Genomic DNA, 22,390 nt, shown 5'->3' with positions numbered 1-22,390 from the left:
AAAAAGTTATTGATGTACATATAAGTATTTTTTCTTATTAATTAAAGAAAACAAAAATATCGAATGTATAATTTTATCTTTGTAATTTTATCCAAAAAAAGAAATTATATAAATGCTTGGTCCTTTCTAGATTTATAAGCTGATTTCGTCCTGTGGTTAAACTCGTTTATATAATTTGTATTATGTTTTGGAGGAATTCAATGAAATTGTTTGAGTTACAACTAAATATGAATTTATTTTTGTAACAAACTGTTTGTTAAAAAATTAAGAGGAATGAATTATAGGGTTAAGTTTAAAAATGAAATAGAAATTTTAATTATTTCATTATGTATTATCTAGAATTACTATATTTAAAAGATATCTTTGACCTTTTTATGTGTTTTCTCCAAATTATGAAGAATGTTTTTATTGTTGACTTATATTATAGCACCCCAAAAGAGATAATTGCATTAGCCAAGGAAGAATGCCTTCAAGGTTTTAAAAAGCAGTTGCGGTCTCATTACATTCATTGATATTGTTGAAAATTATGAGTAAATGCGATTGATACGGTCACATGTCGTCGCAGAATGTTTTTTAAAACCTTGAATGCAATAATACTTAAGAGTCTAGGTTGAGCAAACAGAACAAAGCTCAATTGATCCATAATCAAACAACTCTTGAATCATCTGCTCTATGTGATCATCTTCAAGAACGGGTTGAAATTGCTGATGGGAAACTTCAACTTGGCCTGCCACGCCAACCCAATTCCCATGGAGCCACATTAACTCATCGTGTCTATTCTCTGTCCATCTAAAACCAGTTTCAGCGCTTGATCCAACAATGACATTGGCAGAGGCAAATGGATTGGACCCTTCTGAGGGGTGAGGCTCTTTGTTTTGTGGTGATTTTTGCTTTGCCATTTGAAGTGAAAGCGAGGCCATGTGACACTTGTGTAACTTAGCCGTTAAAGTGGCAGAGAGAAGCTTGGATGAGGAAGAGTGTGGTTCATTGGGGTTGTATGGGAAATTGGTGCGCGCTTTTGGTCCACACATGAGTCTAGCTGCTTCATCATATGCTCTTGCTGCATCTTCAGCCGTTTCAAAGGTTCCAAGCCAAATTCTAGTTTTCCTGTGGTCCAAAAAAGAAATAACCGTGTGCAATAGTTATATCAATTACTTAGTAATGCAGTAGTAAATTGCTATAACACACGTAAAAGAGAAAAGAGTTCAAAAGCGTGAGTTACGTTGGAAACATGATACTCTTTAATAAAGAATAAAAGTGAAGCTATGATATGGTGTGATGTGATCACTGAGTTGTTAGGAAGGGGAAGTGAATTACAATAAAGGGTGGCGAATTTCAGAGACCCAAGAACCCCAGTGCCTTTGGCGGACTCCACGATAGCGTTGTTGGGGTCTGGCCATGATTGATAAGAAAAAGAGAACGTGAAATTTAAAAACCGAAACAAGCTTGTGAAGTGTCTTTGAGAATGGGAAACAAACACAGAGGAAAGGTGACTGCAGTGAAGTGAAGTGAAGTGAAGGAGAAGGAGCTCTATTAGATTATTTATACACTGCTCTTTCAAGATTTATACAAAATTCTTTAGTCCTTTTTGTCCTCTATCAGTATAAATGACCCACACATAATGTTTCACCCCTTTGATGCAGGTAAAGTTCTTGGAGAAGGACTGCTATTATTTTTTTTATAAACAAAATATCATAATATCAGTTTTTTTCTTCTTGAAAAAGAAATTTTATTTATTTTGGTTTTGTAATGTTAATTTTAAAATATCCATTTGTTTATAATTAATCACTTTCTTTCGGTGAAGTTTCTTTTTAATCATATTTTCAATTTTATAAAAAAAATATTATATATATATATATATATTTAGTTTTATGTGCCAAGACAAAAGAAAAAAATATCAATGAGCTTCCATAGACTATGTGTGTGCGCGCGTGTGCGTTAAAGTTTTTAGATGGATTTACCGTCTCTGTTTTAATCTAACGATAAATACCAATAAGTTTGTTTATTCATGTAAAAATCTTTATTTATTTTATGTTGTAGGCATAGTCAATGGAATTTTCCAAAAACAAATAATAAAAGAATTGGCCTTACGAGACAAAATAAAATTTCTAAGCTATTATTCTGTATGTATACGCCTCTCAGACATTGATGGGTCTCTACAGAGAATGAAAAGACACTGTAAGTATTGATAAATTAATTTAGGAGCCAAATGTATGATAAAGTCATCTCTTACTGTTCGTTGACATGGTAAATATAAATGCTTTTATCAAGCTTAGTTGAAACCATTGCAATATATCACAGATTCCTTAATGCAAAACTTTATTATATTATTTTCTTTATGAGTACATCTTTCTTTTTTTCTACTATCATTTGCTCTAATTACTAAATGCTTTTTCAGTGTTATGGGTCGGAATGCACTTCAAATTGGTTGCTACAAAAGTTTTGGTTTATAAATCAAGTCATTTTTGTGTGTGTTTTAATTTAGTCAAGTTTGAGAGTTTGTTTGGGTTAACTTAACTCTTAGGGTTAAGATTGGTAAAATTTTGAAAATCATGATTTTTGAGTGTTATGGATTGGAACACACACGAAATGTCTCGAAATAGTTATTATAAAAGTTTTGGTTCATAAACCAAGTCATCTTAGAAGGTTTTGAACTTAGCCAAGTTTAATGGTTTGGCCAGTTTGGCTCTTGGTGCCAAAATTGATGAAATTTTGAAAGTCATGGTCTTTCAGGCTTTTTGGTTGGATGCACTCCAAATGTCCCTAAATGGTTGCTACAAAAGTTTTGATTCACAAACCAAGTCATCTTGGTTGGTTTCAAACATAGCCAAGTTTGGCGGTTTGGCTAGCTTGGCTCTTAGTGCCAAGATTGGTGAAATTTTGAAAGTCATGATTTTTTTAGTATTGTGGGTTGGAATGCACATGAGATGTCCCGAAATGGTTGTTGCAAAAGTTTTGGTTCATAAACCAAGAGGGTTTTAAACTTAGCCAAGTTTGGTGGTTTGGCTACCTTGGCTCTTGGTGCTAAGATTGATGAAATTTTGAAGGTCATGATTTTTTAGGCTTTTTGGTTGAATGCACTCTAAATGTCCCCAAATGGTTGCTGCAAAAATTTTGGTTCACAAACCAAGTCATATTGGCTGGTTTTGAACTCAGCCAAATTTGATGGTTTGGCTAGCTTCGCTATCGGTGCCAAGATTGGTGAAATTTTGAAAATCATGATTTTTGAGTGTTGTGGGTTGGATTGTGTAAGACCCGAGAAAAATAAATAAATAAATAAGAATTAAAGAATGGAAATTGGAGCAGGAAAGTAAGTATATGAAATTGATGAGTCATGATATGGACAAGGAAACGTGTAACTCACTTCTTTGGAGCTCTCATTTGGGTTTAGGAGGTCATGTGTGCAATTGGTGTGTTTTTTTATTTAATTGATTTTAATTAATGCTATATATGCGTCTTATGCATGTTTGTGATGTTTATTGTGTGTATATTTGACAAGATAAATGTGATAGTCTAATTGGTTTGGAGTGTTGGTTTGGACCTTGATGGTGGTGAGTTTTAACCTTGGATAGAGCAAAACTATAATATTTTATTTTTTTCAGCTTTAGTGACATTTTTGGATAGGTGAAGAGATGAATGTAGGTTCAATGAATTTGGACTCACACAGGGTGGTTAAATTTTGAAGGTAATGGTTTTTGAGTGTTGTTGGTGGGAATGGACTCATAATGTCCCCAAATGGTTGCCGCAAAATTTTTGGTTCATAAACTAAGTCATCTTGGTTAGTTTTGAACTTAGTCAAGTTTTGTGTTTTGGCTAGCTTGGCTCATAATGCGAAGATTGGTGAAATTTTGATAGTCATGGTTTTTGAGTGATACGGGTTGGAATGCATTCTAAATGTCCCCAAATGGTTGTTGCAAATGTTTTGGTTCATAAACCAAGACATCCTGGAAGGTTTTGAACATAGTCATGTTTGGTGGTTTGGCTAGTTTGACTCTTAGTGTCAAGATTTGTGAAATTTTGAAAGTCATGGCTGTTTAGTGTTGTGTGTTTGAATGCACTCATAATGTCGCCAAATGGTTGCTGCAAAAGTTTTGGTTCATAAACTAAGTCATCTTGGTTAGTTTTGAATTTATTTAAGTTTGGTGGTTTGCCTAAACTATCTTGGCTCTTAGTGCCAATATTTGTGAAATTTTGAAAGTCATGGTTTTTAGTGTTTTGTGTTTGAATGCACTCATAATGTCGTAAATGGTTGTCGTAAAAGTTTTAGTTCATAAACCAAATCATCTTGGTTGTTTTGAACTTAGCCAAGTCTGGTGGTTTGCCTAGTCTATCTTGGCTCTCGGCACCAAGATTGGTGAAATTTTGAAAGTCATGGTTTTTGAATGTTGTTGGTTGGAACACACTCATAATATGCCCAAATGGTTGATGCAAAAGGTTTGGTTCGGAAACAAAGTCATGTTGGTTGGTTTTGAACTTAGCCAAGTTTGGTGTTTTTGTAGCTTGGCTCTAGGTGTCAAGATTGGTGAAATTTTGAAAGTCGATGTTATTAACTGTTGTTGGTTGCAATGCACTCATAATGTCTCCAAATGGTTGCTGCAAATGTTTTGGTTCATAAGCCAAGTCATCTACATCCATTATGTGGCATAGGAGTTACATCTCGTATTAATAGTATACTAATTCTACGAATAACTCTTAATGCAACATCTCTTCCGAGGTCGGGCCCATTTATCATGATTTCTGCTTGTTGCATGCCTTGATCCGATATTATTCGAATAACATTTCCTGTTATAGTTTGAGCGGCAAAAGGTGTTTCCCTTCGTATACCCTTGAATCCACAAGTACTAGTAGAGGAACAAGAAATCACCCAACCTCGTACATCTGTAATAATCACAATAGTATTATTGAAACTAGCTTGAACATGAATAATTCCCTTTTGTATTTTACGAGTATGATTATATGAACTAATACATACATTTTTACGCAAACCTTTTTTAGGTATATATTTTGCCGTATTTGATTATTTCAATATAATATTTCATTAGAAAAACAAGAATATATATAGGACATGGAGATATCCATTTTATGTCAAAAATGGTCATTTTAAAATTATTTTCTAATTTTATATTCGATTTTTTTTCTATATTCTTTCTATTTTCTTTCAATTAATATCAAATACAAATTTTAAAATCAAAGTTAAAAGTTGAAATATCAATAATATTTTAGAAATGGATTTTTCATTTTCAAAGAATAATATATATATATATATATATATATATATATATATATATATATATTATAGATAATTTTATAATTTTTTATTTTTTTTATCTAATCTATTTTTTTAGAAAATTCCTGTTTGTTCAAATATTATCCTTGTCTTTGTTTATATTTTAGATCGAAACAAAATACTATAATCCGTTCTTTCTTTGAATCAATCCACAATTTTCACAAATTTAACGAATTGAGATGTTTATTTTCATATTTTAAAATCCTTAATTAGTTAATTTCAAATTGTGGAAGAAAATAAAGATTCCTTACATTTTGAATCTCTGTTAGTAGCTTTCTTAATAAAATATAAAATAAAGTTGAGATTAAAAAAATTCTAATTAAATTGATTGATTTTTCTTTTTTATTTTTTTATTGGAAACATATTCTGAAAAAATATTGGAAAAATAATCTATAATAGAAATAAAAATCTAATTTACATTAATTAATTGTATATAAACCTTAAAACCCAGATAAATAATTTATGGATAAGTTATTCATTTAGCGTAAATTTTTTTTTTTTTTTACAATTTCAGAATCCTTTCTTACATTCATCAATAAATGTATCTATCTAAACAAATGGATATATTTCTATGTACGAGAGATGAAGTTATATTAGAAAGATTATCATTTATAATATAAAACTCTGTCATTGATTTTTTCTAAAAGTTAAAAGAATGATAATCTTTATGCCTTCTAAAGTTAAGGATAAAAAATTATAAACTAAAATAAATTATTATATTATGAAAATTTTTGTTTGTCATTAATAAATTAATAATTTGAATTTATTTACATGGTTAAAAGTATTTTTTTAAATATTGGATTTAACTACCATCTAAATACGAATCAAAGTTTGAAAAGCTTAAAGTGAACTTAATAATGAAATAATTTTATTTAATAATATAATAAATTAAGTTCAAATGTATCATAATTTTATTTAAAATTAATTTTTTGATTTTTTTATTTAAATATTATTTTTAAGACCATTAAAAATAATACTCTTATAATATTTTAATTAATTTTTATTCTCAAATATGATTTTATAATTAATGTAATAAATTATGTTAATACTAAAAATATTTTTTATTATTTTTTAAAGTAATTAAAGCAAAGGCTTTACTGGTTATTTACATTAATAAAGGATATGCATGAAGTTTTCAAAAATACAAAGGACATTGTTGACTTTTCATATTAGTATGTATTTGCTTTGAATTAAGCATAAAATTATTGACTTCTTAACATTTTCTTTTCCGAGCACAATAACCTTTGCGAATAATTTTAGATTTAAGTAACTTTATTTAAAAAATAGTTTAATTTCTCAACATTGTTTGTTTATTTTCTTTCTTTGAATTTATTTTTTCTTTTGCATAAAATACTACAACTAACGCATGACTCCAATTTTAATTATTGTATTAGCATAGAAATAACCCTTAAGCACAATTGTAAAAATTAACACACTACTACTAATGGATGAGATTGAAATTGATTTTTTATTCTAAGGAATATTTCAATAACATTTTTACTTTTAGATATGAAATGGAAAGTATCCAACACTTTCAAGCACGAAAATGGTCATCTACCCGTGCACTAAGTTAAAGTGTTAGAAAGCTTAAAAATAATGAAAAAAAGTTGCAAAACCCACGCACGAAACTTGTTGGCCCAGACAGACAGACATACATCCATCCAGTGGTAGTTGTTTTGTTGGTGCTTTGCTAGCTCCGCCCCGCCCCGATAGCAGTAGATGTTCGTTATAAATTAAAGGATTTGAACGTTTCCACTGCGCGTTCCCGTAATGCATTGCTGGCAGATGCTATATTTTTTAGTGGAAGCAAATACTGAGTCAATAACCATTGCACGGCAGAAGTCCAGAAACGGGGACACCGGTAGGGATACAACACGAACCCGAATACGATTAAATAGGAAAAATGTAAGACAAAGACACGTTAATATATATATATATATATATATATATATATATATATATATATATATTAATTATAATTTATTATCTAAAAAAATTAAGAAAGATATCTAAAAAAATATATATTTAATAAAAAAATTAAATAATTATATTTAAATAATATATAAATATAAATAACATATTAATTAATATTTAAATGGCTATGTTAATAAAAGATTAAATTTTAAATAATATCTAAATATAAATAATATATTTAAATAATTATATTAATAAAAAAATAATTATATTTACATAATATATTAATATAAGTCATTATATATTAATTAGTATTTAAAAAACTATGTTAATTAGAAATTTTAAATAACTATATTTAAAAATAATATATTATTGGATATTTAAATAATTATACAAATAAAAAAAATTGAAATTTCTTTAAATAAAATATATTATATTAAAAAAGAAGAAAATGTTGATAAAAGAAAAATGAGATCGGTGAAAAGGATTATTTTGGATCTGTAAAATCAAAACTCGTTTATTAAATAAAATAACTAAATTATTAAATTGATAAGAAAAAAATTTTGTTTTCAGACTCTTCTTCTCTTTCACATCCTTTTCCCTTTCCTATCTTCTCTGAAACTGCAATCTCCTTCATGCTCTTTTGTCTTTTCTTCTTTCTGCAACGGAAGTGACTGCTGCTGTATCAACTCCGGCCTTTCTCTAACACTTTTCTAACGCAAAGCGTGTCTTATCCGTGCGTCCAGAAAGAAGGCTGTGTCAGGTCCAAATAACTGTTTCCGACGTCATATACACTTCCCACGAGTGTCCGTGTCCCGTGCGCTTCCGAATCGGGGAAGCGCGGCTCCAAGGCCGTGTAGGAGCTTCCTAGATTACATTTCTCCTTTCCCGTTTTGATTTGATTTGATTGATCGATCTTCCCAGCAAACACAGGTTCATGTTGTTCCATTTGCCACTCCACTCTCTGCACAATCGCTTAATTAGTGTCATTTGTTTTTCCATTCAGTTGCAAATTGCAATGCACTCGTTTGTTCCCCTTTTCAGAAACGACAATGTGGAAGCTCAAGTTTGCCGAGGGAGGGAGTCCATGGCTTCGCTCGCTCAACAATCACGTTGGAAGACAGGTGTGGGAGTTCGATCCTAAGCTCGGATCACCTCAAGATCTCCTCGAGATTGAGAAAGCTCGCCAGAATTTCCATGAAAACCGCTTTTCAACCAAACACAGCTCTGATCTACTTATGCGCTTGCAGGTCTCTCTTCTCCATGGCTCAATTCTCTATCACATTACTTCCTTACCTATTACTCGTTGTTTCCCTTCAAACAAACAAACGAAACAAATAATTGGATTTTATATCGTATCATCTTTTACTCATTTACTATGCTGTCAAACTTGTTTCATTTCTCGTATAAAAACTTTTCACCATTTAAGTACTATACGATAGTCTTTTTTCCATATAAAACAACGCAGTTTGCAAGAGAGAACCCAATCCATGAAGTCTTACCCAAAGTCGGAGTTAAAGATATTGAGGATGTGACCGAAGACGTTGTGACAAAAACATTAAGAAGGGCTGTAACTTTCCATTCAACTCTCCAGTGTCATGACGGACACTGGCCGGGAGATTATGGAGGTCCTATGTTTCTGATGCCTGGCTTGGTAAGTTATGTGTTCAACACTTCCTCTTATTTGTCAAACTTGTTATTCTGTGCTACATTACCAATATTCTGGAAAACACTTAGCCATTTCCTACAGCATTTGCTGTTTTTCTTTCATTCCCGTTGATAACCATGAGATCCCTACACTCTGTGGGTATACAATTAAACAGGTAATTACTCTGTCAATCACTGGGGCACTCAATGCAGTTTTAACTGAAGAGCATAAAAAGGAAATATGTCGTTACCTATATAACCATCAAGTAAGGACTTCAAACCATTTTGCCCCTTGATCTATGAGCTTCTCCCAGTAGTTCTCCTAATTTTAAATGTAACTGCAGAATAAGGATGGTGGGTGGGGTTTGCACATTGAAGGTCCAAGCACCATGTTTGGCTCTGTCTTGAGTTATGTTACTCTGAGATTGCTTGGTGAGGGGCCTAATGATGGAGAAGGAGAGATTGAGAAGGCACGTGACTGGATTCTAGAGCATGGTGGTGCTACCCATATTACGTCATGGGGGAAGATGTGGCTTTCAGTTAAGATGTTAACCTTATTATGATGATATATTTGATATCGTGGTGTATTTATGTCTAATTTTGTTGTGGGATAGGTACTTGGAGTGTACGAATGGTCTGGAAATAATCCCCTGCCCCCTGAGATATGGCTCCTTCCGTACATTCTGCCATTTCATCCAGGTTGTTGCTCTTTATTCCATTTTTATATGTTGTAATTTGTTCACATAGAAGACATATTAGGGAAATCCACGAAAAGAAAATGATGTGATTAAAATATTTCCAGGGTAGGAACAACCAGCCAGTTAACTGGTTAACAATGTTAATATGAATTGCTTTTAAAATTAGCAATGCTTTTGTCAATAATCCCTACAAATGTATAAGTGTGTTCTGATCAATAAGACTAACCTTTGTCTCTTTGTTCAAAATATTCCCTGCTACCGCCCTCTCCCCCTCCCCCAAAACCACCACCCCACCTAATGCGGTCAAGTTGAGAGGAATGAATATTTTATAGAATAATAATGGTTGTAGAATCCTGTCAAATTAATTGAGAAGCCTGAGTTTGTTGATCTAGAAATAAGTTAGTATGGGTTGAACAAGCTCCCTTAAGTATGTATAGAAAATTTATTTTCCGATGTTTATACTTGAAATTTTGTTTTGTTGTTCGGTGTGTCAGAGACCTTTTGTGGTCTACTTCTGCTGTATAAATTTACGTTTTGGAAGAAAAAAGAAAGCTATTGCACAAATAAGAATATTTGTGATAAAGATCCTACATACTAGGCTTGAAATTTAATATAAAACTGTTCATGGCATAGCATTACGTCCTCTATGATCAAGTAGTCTGAAGTCCGCTCCTTGTCATCTTCATTCTTGTAAAAAGTGGATCTTTGGCACAAGGTAAGTGGTCTTGTGCATTATCCATGCTTTTAAGTCCAAAGCACTCTTGCATGAGGGCATTTATTAGAGACGTAATATAAAATCATTTATATGCCTGCCCTTCTCCTCAAAGCTTAAGTTGGTTCTTGACATATTGTATCCAGATTTTAAAAGAAGGAAGGAACCTGTTCATGATTTCATGTGGTATAAAATGTTCCTGAGAAAAACTTGATATTCATGAATTTTTTGTGAAGTGCTTTCTTATTAAATTGGTTGTCTTCTGTCATCTTGAACATAGTTTGATGTTATATTCATTGTTTTGTAAGCTTGGAAATAAATCATTTTTTTTTGTCTTGCAGGAAGGATGTGGTGTCACTGCCGGATGGTCTACTTGCCAATGTCCTACTTATATGGAAAGAGGTTTGTTGGCCCAATCACACCAACAATATTATCTTTGAGAAAAGAGCTTTATACTGTACCATATCATGATATTGACTGGGATCGAGCTCGCAATCTGTGTGCAAAGGTTAGTGAAGCTGCTAAACTGGGTCTTTGAATATCTTATACAATTGTTTCACTAGAATTTTTAATTTTGAGGCCCACAATAGAATATCCTTGATCTACTCATACTAATCATTTCATTGAAAGTAGCATTCGGACATTACCCCCTTCTCTTTGGCTTCTTTTTCTGTGAAACCATATGTCAGGTTTCCTGGTCATTTGATGCCGGAAGTTGCCTGAGCATTACTCTTATGCCATCACCACCACCAAATCTTGTCACAACAATGGCCATCATGATGTTACTATACATCCTACACTTTTGTCACTTCATAAGCAACTTGTTGCTATGAATTCTATTTTATCACAATGCCAACCATATCCTTATGACAAACTTTGCTCCCTCTGTAACGCGTTGGTATAGGCTATCATTTCTAGTGTCAATAATGATTTTTATATCTTTGGGAAGAATCATTTGGTCTTGAAAGTTGGGCAATACACAGAACAACACTTCCATGTGATAAAGGGTTAGCAATAATTGAACTCTTGATCTCTTGGTTATGGGTGAAGTTACAAATATAATTTTGGGATTTTATATCTCAAACATCCAGCTACCAATTTATTAGTGCTGCAGATAAGAATTACAGATGGATTATCTTTGCTCTTGTGCAGGAAGACTTGTACTATCCTCACCCACTCGTGCAGGATATTCTTTGGGGATCTCTACACAATTTCCTCGAGCCAATTCTGATGCATTGGCCTGGCAAAAAGCTAAGGGAGAAGGCTCTAACTTCAACAATGGAGCATATACATTATGAAGATGAGAATACACGATACTTATGCATAGGTCCTGTAAATAAGGTAATTGTTTAAAGGAGTCAGACAACTAGGACCTCCTTTCAAATTGTTGATTGTTCTTTTAATTTCCAGCTTTTGAGTAGGAGCACGTGAATACTGACATTCTGCTAAACTATTGCTTGGTAGTTTTGCTCTGCTGGGCTGACTGTCTATGTCCTTTACCTCAATTTATTTTCATTTATATTTTTTATGGATGCCTGAGCTGCCCTTCCATTCTCCACTTATATAGATTAATTTATGTTTCCATCTAAACCAGTAAATACGTAGGAATACTGAGTCTAGTTATTATCATTCTTAATGATTAATATTCAGGTGTTAAATATGCTTTGCTGCTGGGTGGAAGATCCAAATTCTGAGGCCTTCAAGTTGCATCTTCCAAGAGTTTATGATTATCTATGGATTGCTGAAGATGGAATGAAAATGCAGGTGAACTTATAAATCAACTTAGTTTCTCCTTTTCAAATGACTAAGTGATTTTTTTATTCTATTGGACATATTCACAGATGATTGGGAATAATATAGAGATACTATACTTAATGGTGTCTCCTTATATATAATGTAATATGTGGAACTAATGTTACTGCACAAATGAGCTTTTCTTAATGTCCTATGTTAGAGTTTATTAAAACAGAGTTACAAATTTAACATTTAACCATTTTTTTGTTGCAGGGCTACAATGGAAGTCAATTATGGGATACTGCTTTTGCTGTCCAAGCTATTATTTCAACTAACCTCATTGAAGAATTTGGTCCAACTATAAGAAAAGCCCATACCTATATTAAGAACTCCCAGGTGTTCTTTTGCATTTATCATTATAAATCACATTGATTTGCCCTTGTTGATAAGAAATTTTCTCGTTTGAAAGGTTTTAGAAGACTGTCCAGGTGATCTTAATAAATGGTATCGTCACATTTCAAAAGGTGCTTGGCCTTTTTCAACTGCAGATCATGGATGGCCAATTTCTGATTGCACAGCTGAAGGACTGAAAGTAATTATTGATAAAAGGAAGTTAGACTTTCTTACTTGATTCTTCTCTCTTGATTCATGTTTTTTTTCTTTTTCAGGCTGTTTTATCATTATCCAAAATTGCACCAGAAGTAGTTGGTGACCCATTGGAGGTGAAGCGATTATATGATTCAGTAAATGTCATTCTCTCACTTCAGGTATCTAGACTTATCATGATTAGAACCAGATAATCTGAGTTGTTTGAGAAAATATACCATGTATATCATTTTATGCTATTACTTGTTACTATTGGTTCCTTTCATGTTTATAAGGTTGTCAAATTGGACGGATCAAAGAAATTTTATTAATCCATTTTGATCCATTGAAAATCTGATGCATTTAATAAAAATCTAATCCGATCCATCTATTGACAATATTTTCATGGTTGAATTCCGGTCCATCCATAAATGTAATATTTTAAGAAAAAAAATTAAAATTATACTAAAAAAAAATTCAAAAATAATTTGTTTAAAAAAAAATAAATATTTTTGGAAACTTCTTTAGAAGGTAAATGTAAGATTTCATTATGAGAAAAATGGTTGGATTAATTTTGACTCATTAAGAATTGATAGGAGAATCCATTGAATTTTGATGAATAATGAATGGGTCATTACTTGTCTATAAAATTAAATGGATGGATTTGATCCAATCAATTTTTTTTTTTTATATTTTTATAATTGATGAGTTTTCTTGTAGATGGACCCAACAAAAGATTTATAAAAGGATTGGTTTGCCACCCCTAATACATATGATGTTAATATCAATAAGATTACTTAGTTTTTCACTGATCTTTTAAAGTCCCTGACCATGTAATATTTTACTGCAAATTGTTTCGTATGTTGCTTAACTATTTATGTTGAAAATGAAATGCATTTTTTCTCTTTAAAACATTGCTGAAGCTTCATTTGTAACATAATTGGAAACAGCAAAAGAGGTAGATGTATTATCTAAGTGGTTATGATTGCAGTGTTTTGTTAAACTTAGTTTTGATATATAATGCCAAGTTTCAGATTTTTTTTTCCTAGTAAAACACCACCATAGTACAGTGGTGTGTGTGCATATGTACTTTCTCATTCATTTCAACCGGCCTGAACATATTGTGAGATGCTATTAGCCTTCAGTTTGGGAATGACCTAAACTTGGTTTCCATTGCTTTGATGAGAGCTTTCACTATCATTTACGTAGCTGCTCTCCTTTTTGACTAATAATTTGGATGGAGTTTATGTGTGTATATTTGCCTTTGTAAGCTGTATTATCTATTCATGTATTGAGTTCAGTGAATTGATTCTTTTAGCTTGGTGATTTGGTCAATTTTATTACTACTTGAGTTATGATCTATATAAGAATGTAGTAGAAGAGACAAAAGTGGATTTAACTTTTATATATATATTTTATGTGTTTGTTTTCAGTTTTTAATTGCTCACGCACACATTATTTTAGCTTGGTGATTTGGGCAATTTTAATATTACTATATATACAAGAACGTAGTAGAAGAGGTGAAAATGAGTTAATTTTTTACATATATTTACTGTGTTTATTTCCTACTTTTAAATTCATAAGCATTTTCCCTGTCTTTGCAGAATGAAGATGGTGGTTTTGCAACATACGAGCTTAAACGATCGTATAATTGGTTGGAGGTACTCCTCTTTCATCATAAAGACTATTCTCATTAGATTTTAGTATATCTTCTTTGAGATGTGAAATGTGTGATGGCAGGTTATGCATATTGACCTTCCTACAAGAATAACACTATCCATATTTCTTGTTTTAAAACTTCTAATTTAAAGGCAGTGTTCCTTGAGTTCCCTCTATATGTTATGAAATATGCTTACCTTGTAATAAATTCCAATAATAATATATCTTCTTTTAATTTCACTAAAGGTTTATCTGTTTTCTCCTTTCTATACAAATGAATTATGATTGAACATTTGAAATAAACAGCTAGATTACTTTAAAATCATATAACAAGTTGAAAAGCACAATTTTGGGTTGATACTATGAAAGAAATTGCAAGTTGAAGAATAGTTTATGAACAATCCTTTTTCTGGTTTCATTGGATTTACCCTTAGGTTTCAAAATTATGGCTCAATAACTGATCCTGAGAATTTGGGCAGTTGGTTTTTGGATTAATTTTTATATATAATCTCAAAATTTTGATATTGATAATGCTCTCTCTGTTGTCAGTTAATCAATCCGGCTGAAACATTTGGTGACATCGTTATTGATTATCCGTAAGCTATCAAATGTTTGCTAAATATCATTTTTTGTATTTATGTTTTATTTCTCTTACTCCACTATTTTAATTTTTTATTTTAACTTGATGGTTCCTTATGTGCTCTATAGTTATGTGGAATGTACATCAGCAGCAATTCAAGCTTTGGCATCATTTAGGAAATTATATCCCGGACATCGCCGAGAAGAAATACAATGTTGTATAGAGAAAGCTGCTGCCTTCATTGAAAAAATACAAGCTTCAGATGGTTCATGGTATGCTCTGCCCATTTGGGAATTTTCTACTGATATTGTGTATAATGGTAAAGTGTGTTTTTTGGGATATTCACACATCTCATATTTGGTCTATACGCTTTTTTCTTCCTTCCTGCTTCTGTTTCTGCATGGATTTGAACTTTCTTTCTTAAGTAGATCTTGAATCACTCAAACTGCTAAACAGGTATGGTTCTTGGGGAGTTTGCTTCACTTATGGTGCTTGGTTTGGGGTAAAGGGATTGATTGCTGCTGGAAAGAGTTTCAGTAATTGCCCAAGCATCCGGAAAGCTTGTGAGTTTCTCCTGTCCAAGCAGCTGCCTTCCGGTGGCTGGGGAGAGAGCTATCTGTCTTGTCAAAACAAGGTCAACTTTGCTATTTCTAATGTCAATATCAGTTTTTCTTACTCTGCACAATCTATGGCAAGCACCAACTAGTCAGTGTTTGTATGACCAGTGTCTTGTGGCTTAAAGGATTTTATAGGATATGATCAAAATATTAGAATAGATACTTGGTTTATAGTTTAATTCCCTAAAATGCGATGATGACACTTGTAAGGCCATAATAACAAAAGAGATATGAGAAATTCCCACAACTTCTAGGGTTTACCTCAAAAACCAAATTTCGGTTCTGCTATGGATCATGGCAGAATGAATTCCATAACAGTGGCTATTGAATTTTACTACCCAACTGACAGCCCGTAGTTTACTAACTCATTTCCTATATCCCAATGTCGACTGGTTTTTATTCTGGATGTCCATGTGAACTAAGATGGCATGGGTAGCATCAAATGCGTTTTGGTTAGTTAACTATACAATGAAATTAATAGCATTAGTGGATTCAAAATTTCACAACTTGTTTTAAACTCCGAGGGAAATGCAGTAATATCTCAATTTCTGTGTAAAACATAAATTTCATATCTGTCCCCAGAGAAGTGGAATGTAGTAGGTACTTGTAAAATAATATCAAGGGAAAGCTCACTTCAAGAAGATGAAATGATGAACATAATTATTACAGGTGGTTGTGGAACTGTAGTTTGCATCAAGATTTAAATTAACACCGAGCTGGATTGCTTTCAGCAATTAATTGATGAGATTTCTTGAGTAATCTTTCCAACAATTTGTCTTTGTTCAGGTGTATTCAAATCTGGAAGGCAACAGGTCTCATGTGGTAAACACTGGGTGGGCTATGTTGGCTCTCATGGATGCTGGACAGGTATGAAGCAAAGTTTATCACTTTTGTAATGCAGCCATTGTATTGATTAGTTTGTTGCACAGCACCCATCTTTCGGCGTAGGACAATTAATCATTGATTTTAGAAAGGACGATTCTGATTTTAAGTTAAGCAGTTTAGAGATAGCTACAAGGGTGATGCTGGGCGCAATGGTAAGGTTGCTGCCCTGTACAGTTTTAATCTTGGAAATAGCTTCTCTGCTGGCGAGGGTTAGGCTGCTTACATCTACTCTCCCCAGACCTAATTAGGTGGAAGGCTCTTGTACTCACCCACTCTTTAAGCTCAGATATAGATATGCCCATGGCTGAATAAATTTATAATATAATAATATAATTAATCGTACTAATATATCGTCATAAAATATTATATATCATGTTAATATGCTATTTAGTTTTTCTATCTTCATTTCCTTCCCGTGATGTGTGATAACAGCTTGATTGGAGCTTAAAGATAATGTATGAAAATGATCAGCTATCTGATGTAACCAAGCAGCGGAATAATTTGTTAATGGACAAAGAGGAGGTGAATTGGTTTATTAATACTTTTAAACTTTTTTCCAAATTTTACCGTTTAAATTAAAGCCTCAGTTCCTTTAAATGCAAGAGCAGATAAATTAAAGAAATAGGGAAGAAGATTCAACACATATATTTGGATCAAAAGACCTTACATTCGGTTGTTAGTCTCTTGAAACCAAAAAGATTAACTTAATCACTATAATAATCAAAGTACAATCAGATTAAGAGAGTAAAGAATTAGAAAAATCCTCTCCTGAAGACACAATAGATAAAGAGATACTTCTTTTGAATCACACAAATACCAACTTTCCTAACAACAGCAACAACATCCAGTTTCCCAAGAATTTCCTTAGGAAGAGTTATCACTCTACCCACACTAGGCTTTTCAAAGCTATTTTAAGAACACTCAGAGAAATACTTTGCAGTTATAACACAAGAACTCTGGTTCTCAAAAAGGTCAGTTTACAAATGAAAAAGAGTTCTATTTAAAGAAGTTCGAAACCTAGGTCAAGAAGCTGAAAATGCAAACTTGAAACTGCAAGAGATAATTGATTATCACTTATGATAATCGATTATTCGATACGTTTCTTAAAAACAAAAGTTTGAGCTGATAATCGATAATTCATAAAGATAATCGATTATTCTATTGGGTTTCTGAAAAATGAACAAAACTTAGGATAATCGATTATCTTAAGTGATAATTGATTATCAATGTGATTTTACGAAGAAAAGAAAGGATCCCAGAAAGATTTAGAGCAGCTGCTGTTTCATAATCATCTAAGCTAATTTAAACTATTTAAAACAAAATTAACTTATTACAAGAAAGCTTTAAACATAAATTGACTTGTCTTCAAAATATCTCCCAATATTTGCTTGAGATTTCTTTGTTATCATCAAAATCTTTTTATCTTAAATCTTCCTCTTTTGCCAAAACTATCTTCCTCTACCTTTAATTGGTAGTTGATGTGCTTATAATTATGTCCATGCCAAATGTGATGAACGTTTGACATTTTCCCAAATAATTGGATACTTTGTCCATGGATTCTGCTTTCCTCATCCTTATATCTGACCCTTCCTTATTATGCCGGAGAAATACAAAATAAAAATGATGTCGAGATTGATTGTACTTATGTTCTTCCACTGCCTTGTTAATAATGTAACAGGCCAAGAGAGATCCGACTCCACTGCACCGGGCAGCTGCATACTTGATAAATTCCCAAATGGAGAACGGTGACTTTCCCCAACAGGTATGAAGCCATACTTTGTTTTTATTTACTACTTACAGTGTATTGTTTACATAACGTGTTTAAATGTATAAAGTAATTGTAGTGCGAAAGTAAGCATGCATCTATTCCTGATTTAAAGTTATTTAAAATTATAGTGATTTTAATTGAAATCAATAGTATATAATGCATCTTTCTTCGTTTGTTTATTATTCACACTTTATGGAAAAGACTGTATAAGACTTCGTCAGCTGTTTAAATAATTTTGACTTTATCATCACTTCAGGAAATAATGGGAGTCTTCAACAAGAATTGCATGATCTCATACTCTGCTTACAGAAACATATTCCCCATTTGGGCGTTGGGAGAATATCGATCCCATGTATTGCAAGCCCGTTAAATATCGACTTAGTTAGGTGTCGTCCCAATTATTTCGACCTGTAGACATTAAAAGAAAAAAAATATTATTATTATTATTTCGACCTATTTTTCTTTTATTCCCATGCCTCTCTTAAAATGCCTGTGACTAACGAGTTTAGTTGTAGGCTAAAAAGAAAGTATAGCAAACTGGTGGAGAATGCCTGTAAGTTTTTTCTATCACTCACTCACTCTTAACGCATCTCTTGCTTTCCATGTGGCAAAAACAAGTCACATGTCATGATCTTAAACACACCACTTATCTTCTTATTTAAAAATTCAAATTCTTTTACCTCTTTTAGTAATATACTAGCAATGCAGAGGACAAATAATACCTAGCAAAATTATTAATCTACTCCGGTCTAAAATTCTGCCACATGTGTACTTTATTAGGTTTTCTGTCATTTTGCATATACTCTACTATTCAATTGACTAAAATACCCATACTACCTTTATTATTCCACACGAAAATACCACTCATAGAAAACCCACTTCCCTTCCTAATTTACAAAAATACCACTCCGAAAATACCTATTATTAATAATAATAATAATATTAATATTAATATTAATAGTAGAATCATTATAAGTATTATTATTATTAATATTATTATTTTGTAATATATTATTAATATTCTTCTTATTATATATTATTATTATTAGCAATAGTATTATTTGAACTATTATTTATTATTATTATTATTATTATAATTAGTATTAATATTATTATATAAGTACTATTATTATTAGATATTATTAATAGTAAAATTATTATTATTATTATTATTAATAATAATAATATCATTATTATTAGTAGTAAAATTATTAGTATTATTATTAGTAAAATTATTATTATTATTATTATAATATATTATTATTAGGTATAATTACTGATTTAGTCTTTCAATTTTTTATTTATTCATTTTGGTTTTTTTTATTATTATTTTTGTTCAATTTAGTCATTCAATTATTTAAAATTTTAATTTGGTAATCTTTGTAATGTTGACGTTAACATGTCCGTACATGTCACATGTTAATTTGTGGAATTTTTAATTTTGATTTTATTTTTTTTAAATTTTTTCTAAAAGAAATATGTAAACTCCTACATTGTGTCATGTTACAATTGTGTCACATGATAGTGGTAGTGATTCTTTTTAATTTAATTCTCTATTTAAATTTTTGATTCAATTTAATCCTTCTATTTTTTAAAATGATCCAATTTTGTTTTTTCCAATTTGAAACCTACTTAATAAATAAACTTAATTATAACTTCTATATAAATGTCAAAAGAGATTTTTTGAATTTATAAATCAAATCATTACATCTAAATATTCAAATTATTTTATATTTTACATTTGTAAAAATTTTTAAGTGTAAAAGATTACAAGTGTAAAAATATAAAAAATAAAATAATTTGATTATATAAGTGAAGTAATTTGATGTATAAATTCTAAACAATTATTTTAACATGTACATATAAATTGTAATTAAGCTTAATTACTAATTTGTTCATAAATAGGAGAAGACTAAATTGGATTGTTTTAAAGAATAAAGGACTAATATGAAAATAATCACTGTCATTGCCATGTGGCACGATTGTAACTTGACATGTGACACAATTGTAATAATTTATGTTTTTATAAAAAAATTAAAAAAAAATAAAAAATAAAAAATTTCATGACTTGACATGTGACATGTGAGGTTAAAGTATCAAATTCAACATTTAAAAAATATTAAAAAATAAAGGTACCAAAATGAATCAAATTTAACTTGGAGGGTTTGGGGTTTGGGGTTTCAGGTTTCGATTTTGGGGTTTCGAGTTTCGGGTTTCAGGTTTTGGGTATCAGGTTTCAGATTTTTGGGTTTCAAGTTTGGGGTTTCGGGTTTGGGTTACGAGTTTCGGATTACGAGTTACGGGTTTCAGGTTTTGGTTTTCGGATTTCGGGTTTGGGGTTTGAAGTTTCGGGTTTTGGGTTTTGGGTTTCGAGTTTAGGGTTTGGGGTTTGGCGTTTGGGGTTTCGGGTTTCGAGTTAGCGGTTTCAGCTTTGGGTTTGGGGTTGTGGGTTATCGGTTTCGAGTTACAGGTTTCGGGTTTCGGGTTTGGGTTTGGGGTTTCAGGTTTGAGATTTGGGTTTAGGGTTTAAGGTTTAGGGTTTAGGGTTTAGAGTTTATGGTTTCGGGTTTGGGGTTTTCGGGTTTGGGGTTTGGGGTTTGGGTTTTGCCGTTTCGGGTTTCTGGTTTTGGGTTTCAGGTTTTGGGTTTCTGGTTACGAGTTTCGGGTTACGGGTTTCGGCTTTGGGAGTTGGGGGTTAGGGGTTTAGGTTTGGGGGTTGGGATTTGGGGCTTCAGGTTACGGGTTTGGGGCTGGGTTTTCCAGTTTCGGGTTTTGAGTTTCAGGTTTCGTGTTTCGTGTTTCGGATTTTGGGTTTCGGGTTTCGGTTTTCGAGTTTCGGTTTTCGAGTTTCGGGTTTCGGGTTTCGGGTTACGGGTTTCGGGTTTCCGATTTCCAGTTTCGGGTTTGGGGTTTGGAGGTTGGGGTTTTAGGTTACGGGTTTTGGGTTACCGGTTTCGGGTTACGGGTTATATGTTTTAGGTTTCGGGTTTGGGTTTTAGGGTTTGGGGTTTGGGTTTTAGGGTTTCGGTTTTCCGGTTTCAGCTTTCGGATTTTAGGTTTTGGGTTACCATTTTCGGGTTACAGGTTTCAGGTTTCTGGGTTCGGGTTTGGGGTTTGGGGTTTTAAGTTTCATGTTTGGAGTTTGGGTTTCGAGTTTCGGGTTTCAGGTTTCAGATTAGGGGTTTGGGGTGTCAGATTTCGAGTTTTGGGTTTCTGGTTTCGGGTTTTGGATTTCGGGTTTGAGGTTTGGGGGTTCAGGTTTGGGGTTTCGGGTTACGAGTTTCGGGTTTAGGGTTTCCGGTTACGGGTTTTGGAGTACGGGTTACAGGTTTCGGGTTTCGGCTTTGGGGCTTGGGGTTAGTGGTTGGGGGTTGGGATTTCGGGTTTGGTGTTTCGGGTTACGGGTTTTGGTTTTTGGGTTTAGTGTTTGGGGTTTGGGTTTGAAGTTTGGGGTTTGGGGTATGAGGTTTCGGGTCTGGGGTTTGGGGTTTCAGGCTTAGGCTTTCAGGTTTCGAGTTTCGGGTTTGGGGTTTGTGGTTTGGGTTTTGCCGTTTCGGGTTTGGGGTTACAGATTTTCGGTTTAGGGTTTCGGGTTAAATGTTTTCGATTTCTGGATTTGTGTTTCGGGTTTCGGGTTTGGGCTTTGCAGTTTGGGGTATCAGGTTTCAGGTTTCAGGTTTCGGGTTAAAGGTTTCAGATTTGGGTTTTCGGGTTTCGGGTTTGGGGTTTTGGATTACCGGTTTCGGGTTTCGAGTTACGGGTTTGGTGTTTGGGGTTTGGGGTTTCAGGTTTGGGGTTTAGGGTTAGCGGTTACGGGTTTCGAGTTTGGGGTTGGGGGTTCGGGGTTTGGAGTTTCAGGTTTCGGTATAAGGGTTTCGGGTTTGGGGTTACCGGTTTTGGGTTACAGGTTTCAAGTTTTGGGTTTTGAGTTTGGGGTTTGGGGTTTAGGTTTTGGGGTTTTGGGTTTCGGGTTTCGGCTTATGGGTTTTAAGTTTCCGTTTTGGGGTTGGGGGGTTGAGTTATGGGGTTTGGGGTTTCGTGTTTTGAGTTTCGGGTTACGAGTTTCGTGTTTCGTGTTTCGTGTTTCGGATTTTGGGTTTCGGGTTTCGGGTTTCGGTTTTCGAGTTTCGGTTTTCGAGTTTCGGGTTTCGGGTTTCAGATTACGGGTTTCGGGTTTCCGATTTCCGGTTTAGGGTTACGGGTTATAGGTTTTAGGTTTCGGGTTTAGGTTTTAGGGTTTGGGGTTTGGGTTTTAGGGTTTCGGTTTTCCGGTTTCAGCTTTCGGGTTTTAGGTTTTGGGTTAC

At 32.9% G+C, this 22,390-nt stretch overlaps 2 protein-coding genes across 3 annotated transcripts; one reads left to right on the top strand and one right to left on the bottom strand.

Moving 5' to 3' along the window:
- Positions 1 to 554: 554 nt before the first annotated feature.
- On the bottom strand, positions 555 to 1,483 carry LOC114165757 (ethylene-responsive transcription factor ERF003-like). Its single transcript, XM_028050328.2, has 2 exons — positions 1,318 to 1,483; positions 555 to 1,107 (listed from the first exon to the last, which is right to left on the bottom strand). The coding sequence occupies exons 1-2, from the start codon at positions 1,398 to 1,400 to the stop codon at positions 606 to 608; spliced, it is 585 nt and encodes a 194-aa protein (XP_027906129.2). The 5' UTR covers positions 1,401 to 1,483; the 3' UTR covers positions 555 to 605.
- Positions 1,484 to 7,843: 6,360 nt separating this feature from the next.
- LOC114166874 (cycloartenol synthase) lies at positions 7,844 to 18,553 on the top strand. Of its 2 annotated transcripts, XM_028051749.2 has the most exons (20): positions 7,844 to 8,134; positions 8,246 to 8,451; positions 8,670 to 8,855; positions 9,025 to 9,114; positions 9,193 to 9,387; positions 9,463 to 9,547; positions 10,600 to 10,766; positions 11,411 to 11,599; positions 11,909 to 12,022; positions 12,266 to 12,388; positions 12,462 to 12,584; positions 12,661 to 12,759; positions 14,182 to 14,238; positions 14,786 to 14,832; positions 14,945 to 15,088; positions 15,273 to 15,450; positions 16,220 to 16,300; positions 16,751 to 16,840; positions 17,997 to 18,080; positions 18,343 to 18,553. In XM_028051749.2, the coding sequence occupies exons 2-20, from the start codon at positions 8,254 to 8,256 to the stop codon at positions 18,454 to 18,456; spliced, it is 2,364 nt and encodes a 787-aa protein (XP_027907550.1). In that variant the 5' UTR covers positions 7,844 to 8,134; positions 8,246 to 8,253; the 3' UTR covers positions 18,457 to 18,553. The 2 variants fall into 2 exon arrangements, with proteins under 2 accessions (XP_027907550.1, XP_027907551.1); XM_028051750.2 differs by lacking the exon at positions 16,751 to 16,840.
- The last annotated feature ends 3,837 nt before the right edge of the window (positions 18,554 to 22,390 follow it).

This window comes from Vigna unguiculata, chromosome 10 (genome assembly GCF_037176805.1).
Source record: "Vigna unguiculata cultivar grain cowpea cultivar isolate G323 ecotype 2 chromosome 10, ASM3717680v1, whole genome shotgun sequence".
NCBI classification, from domain to species: Eukaryota; Viridiplantae; Streptophyta; class Magnoliopsida; order Fabales; family Fabaceae; genus Vigna; species Vigna unguiculata.
Note: the sequence above shows the minus strand (reverse complement) of the source record. Positions and strands in the feature narration are given on the sequence as shown.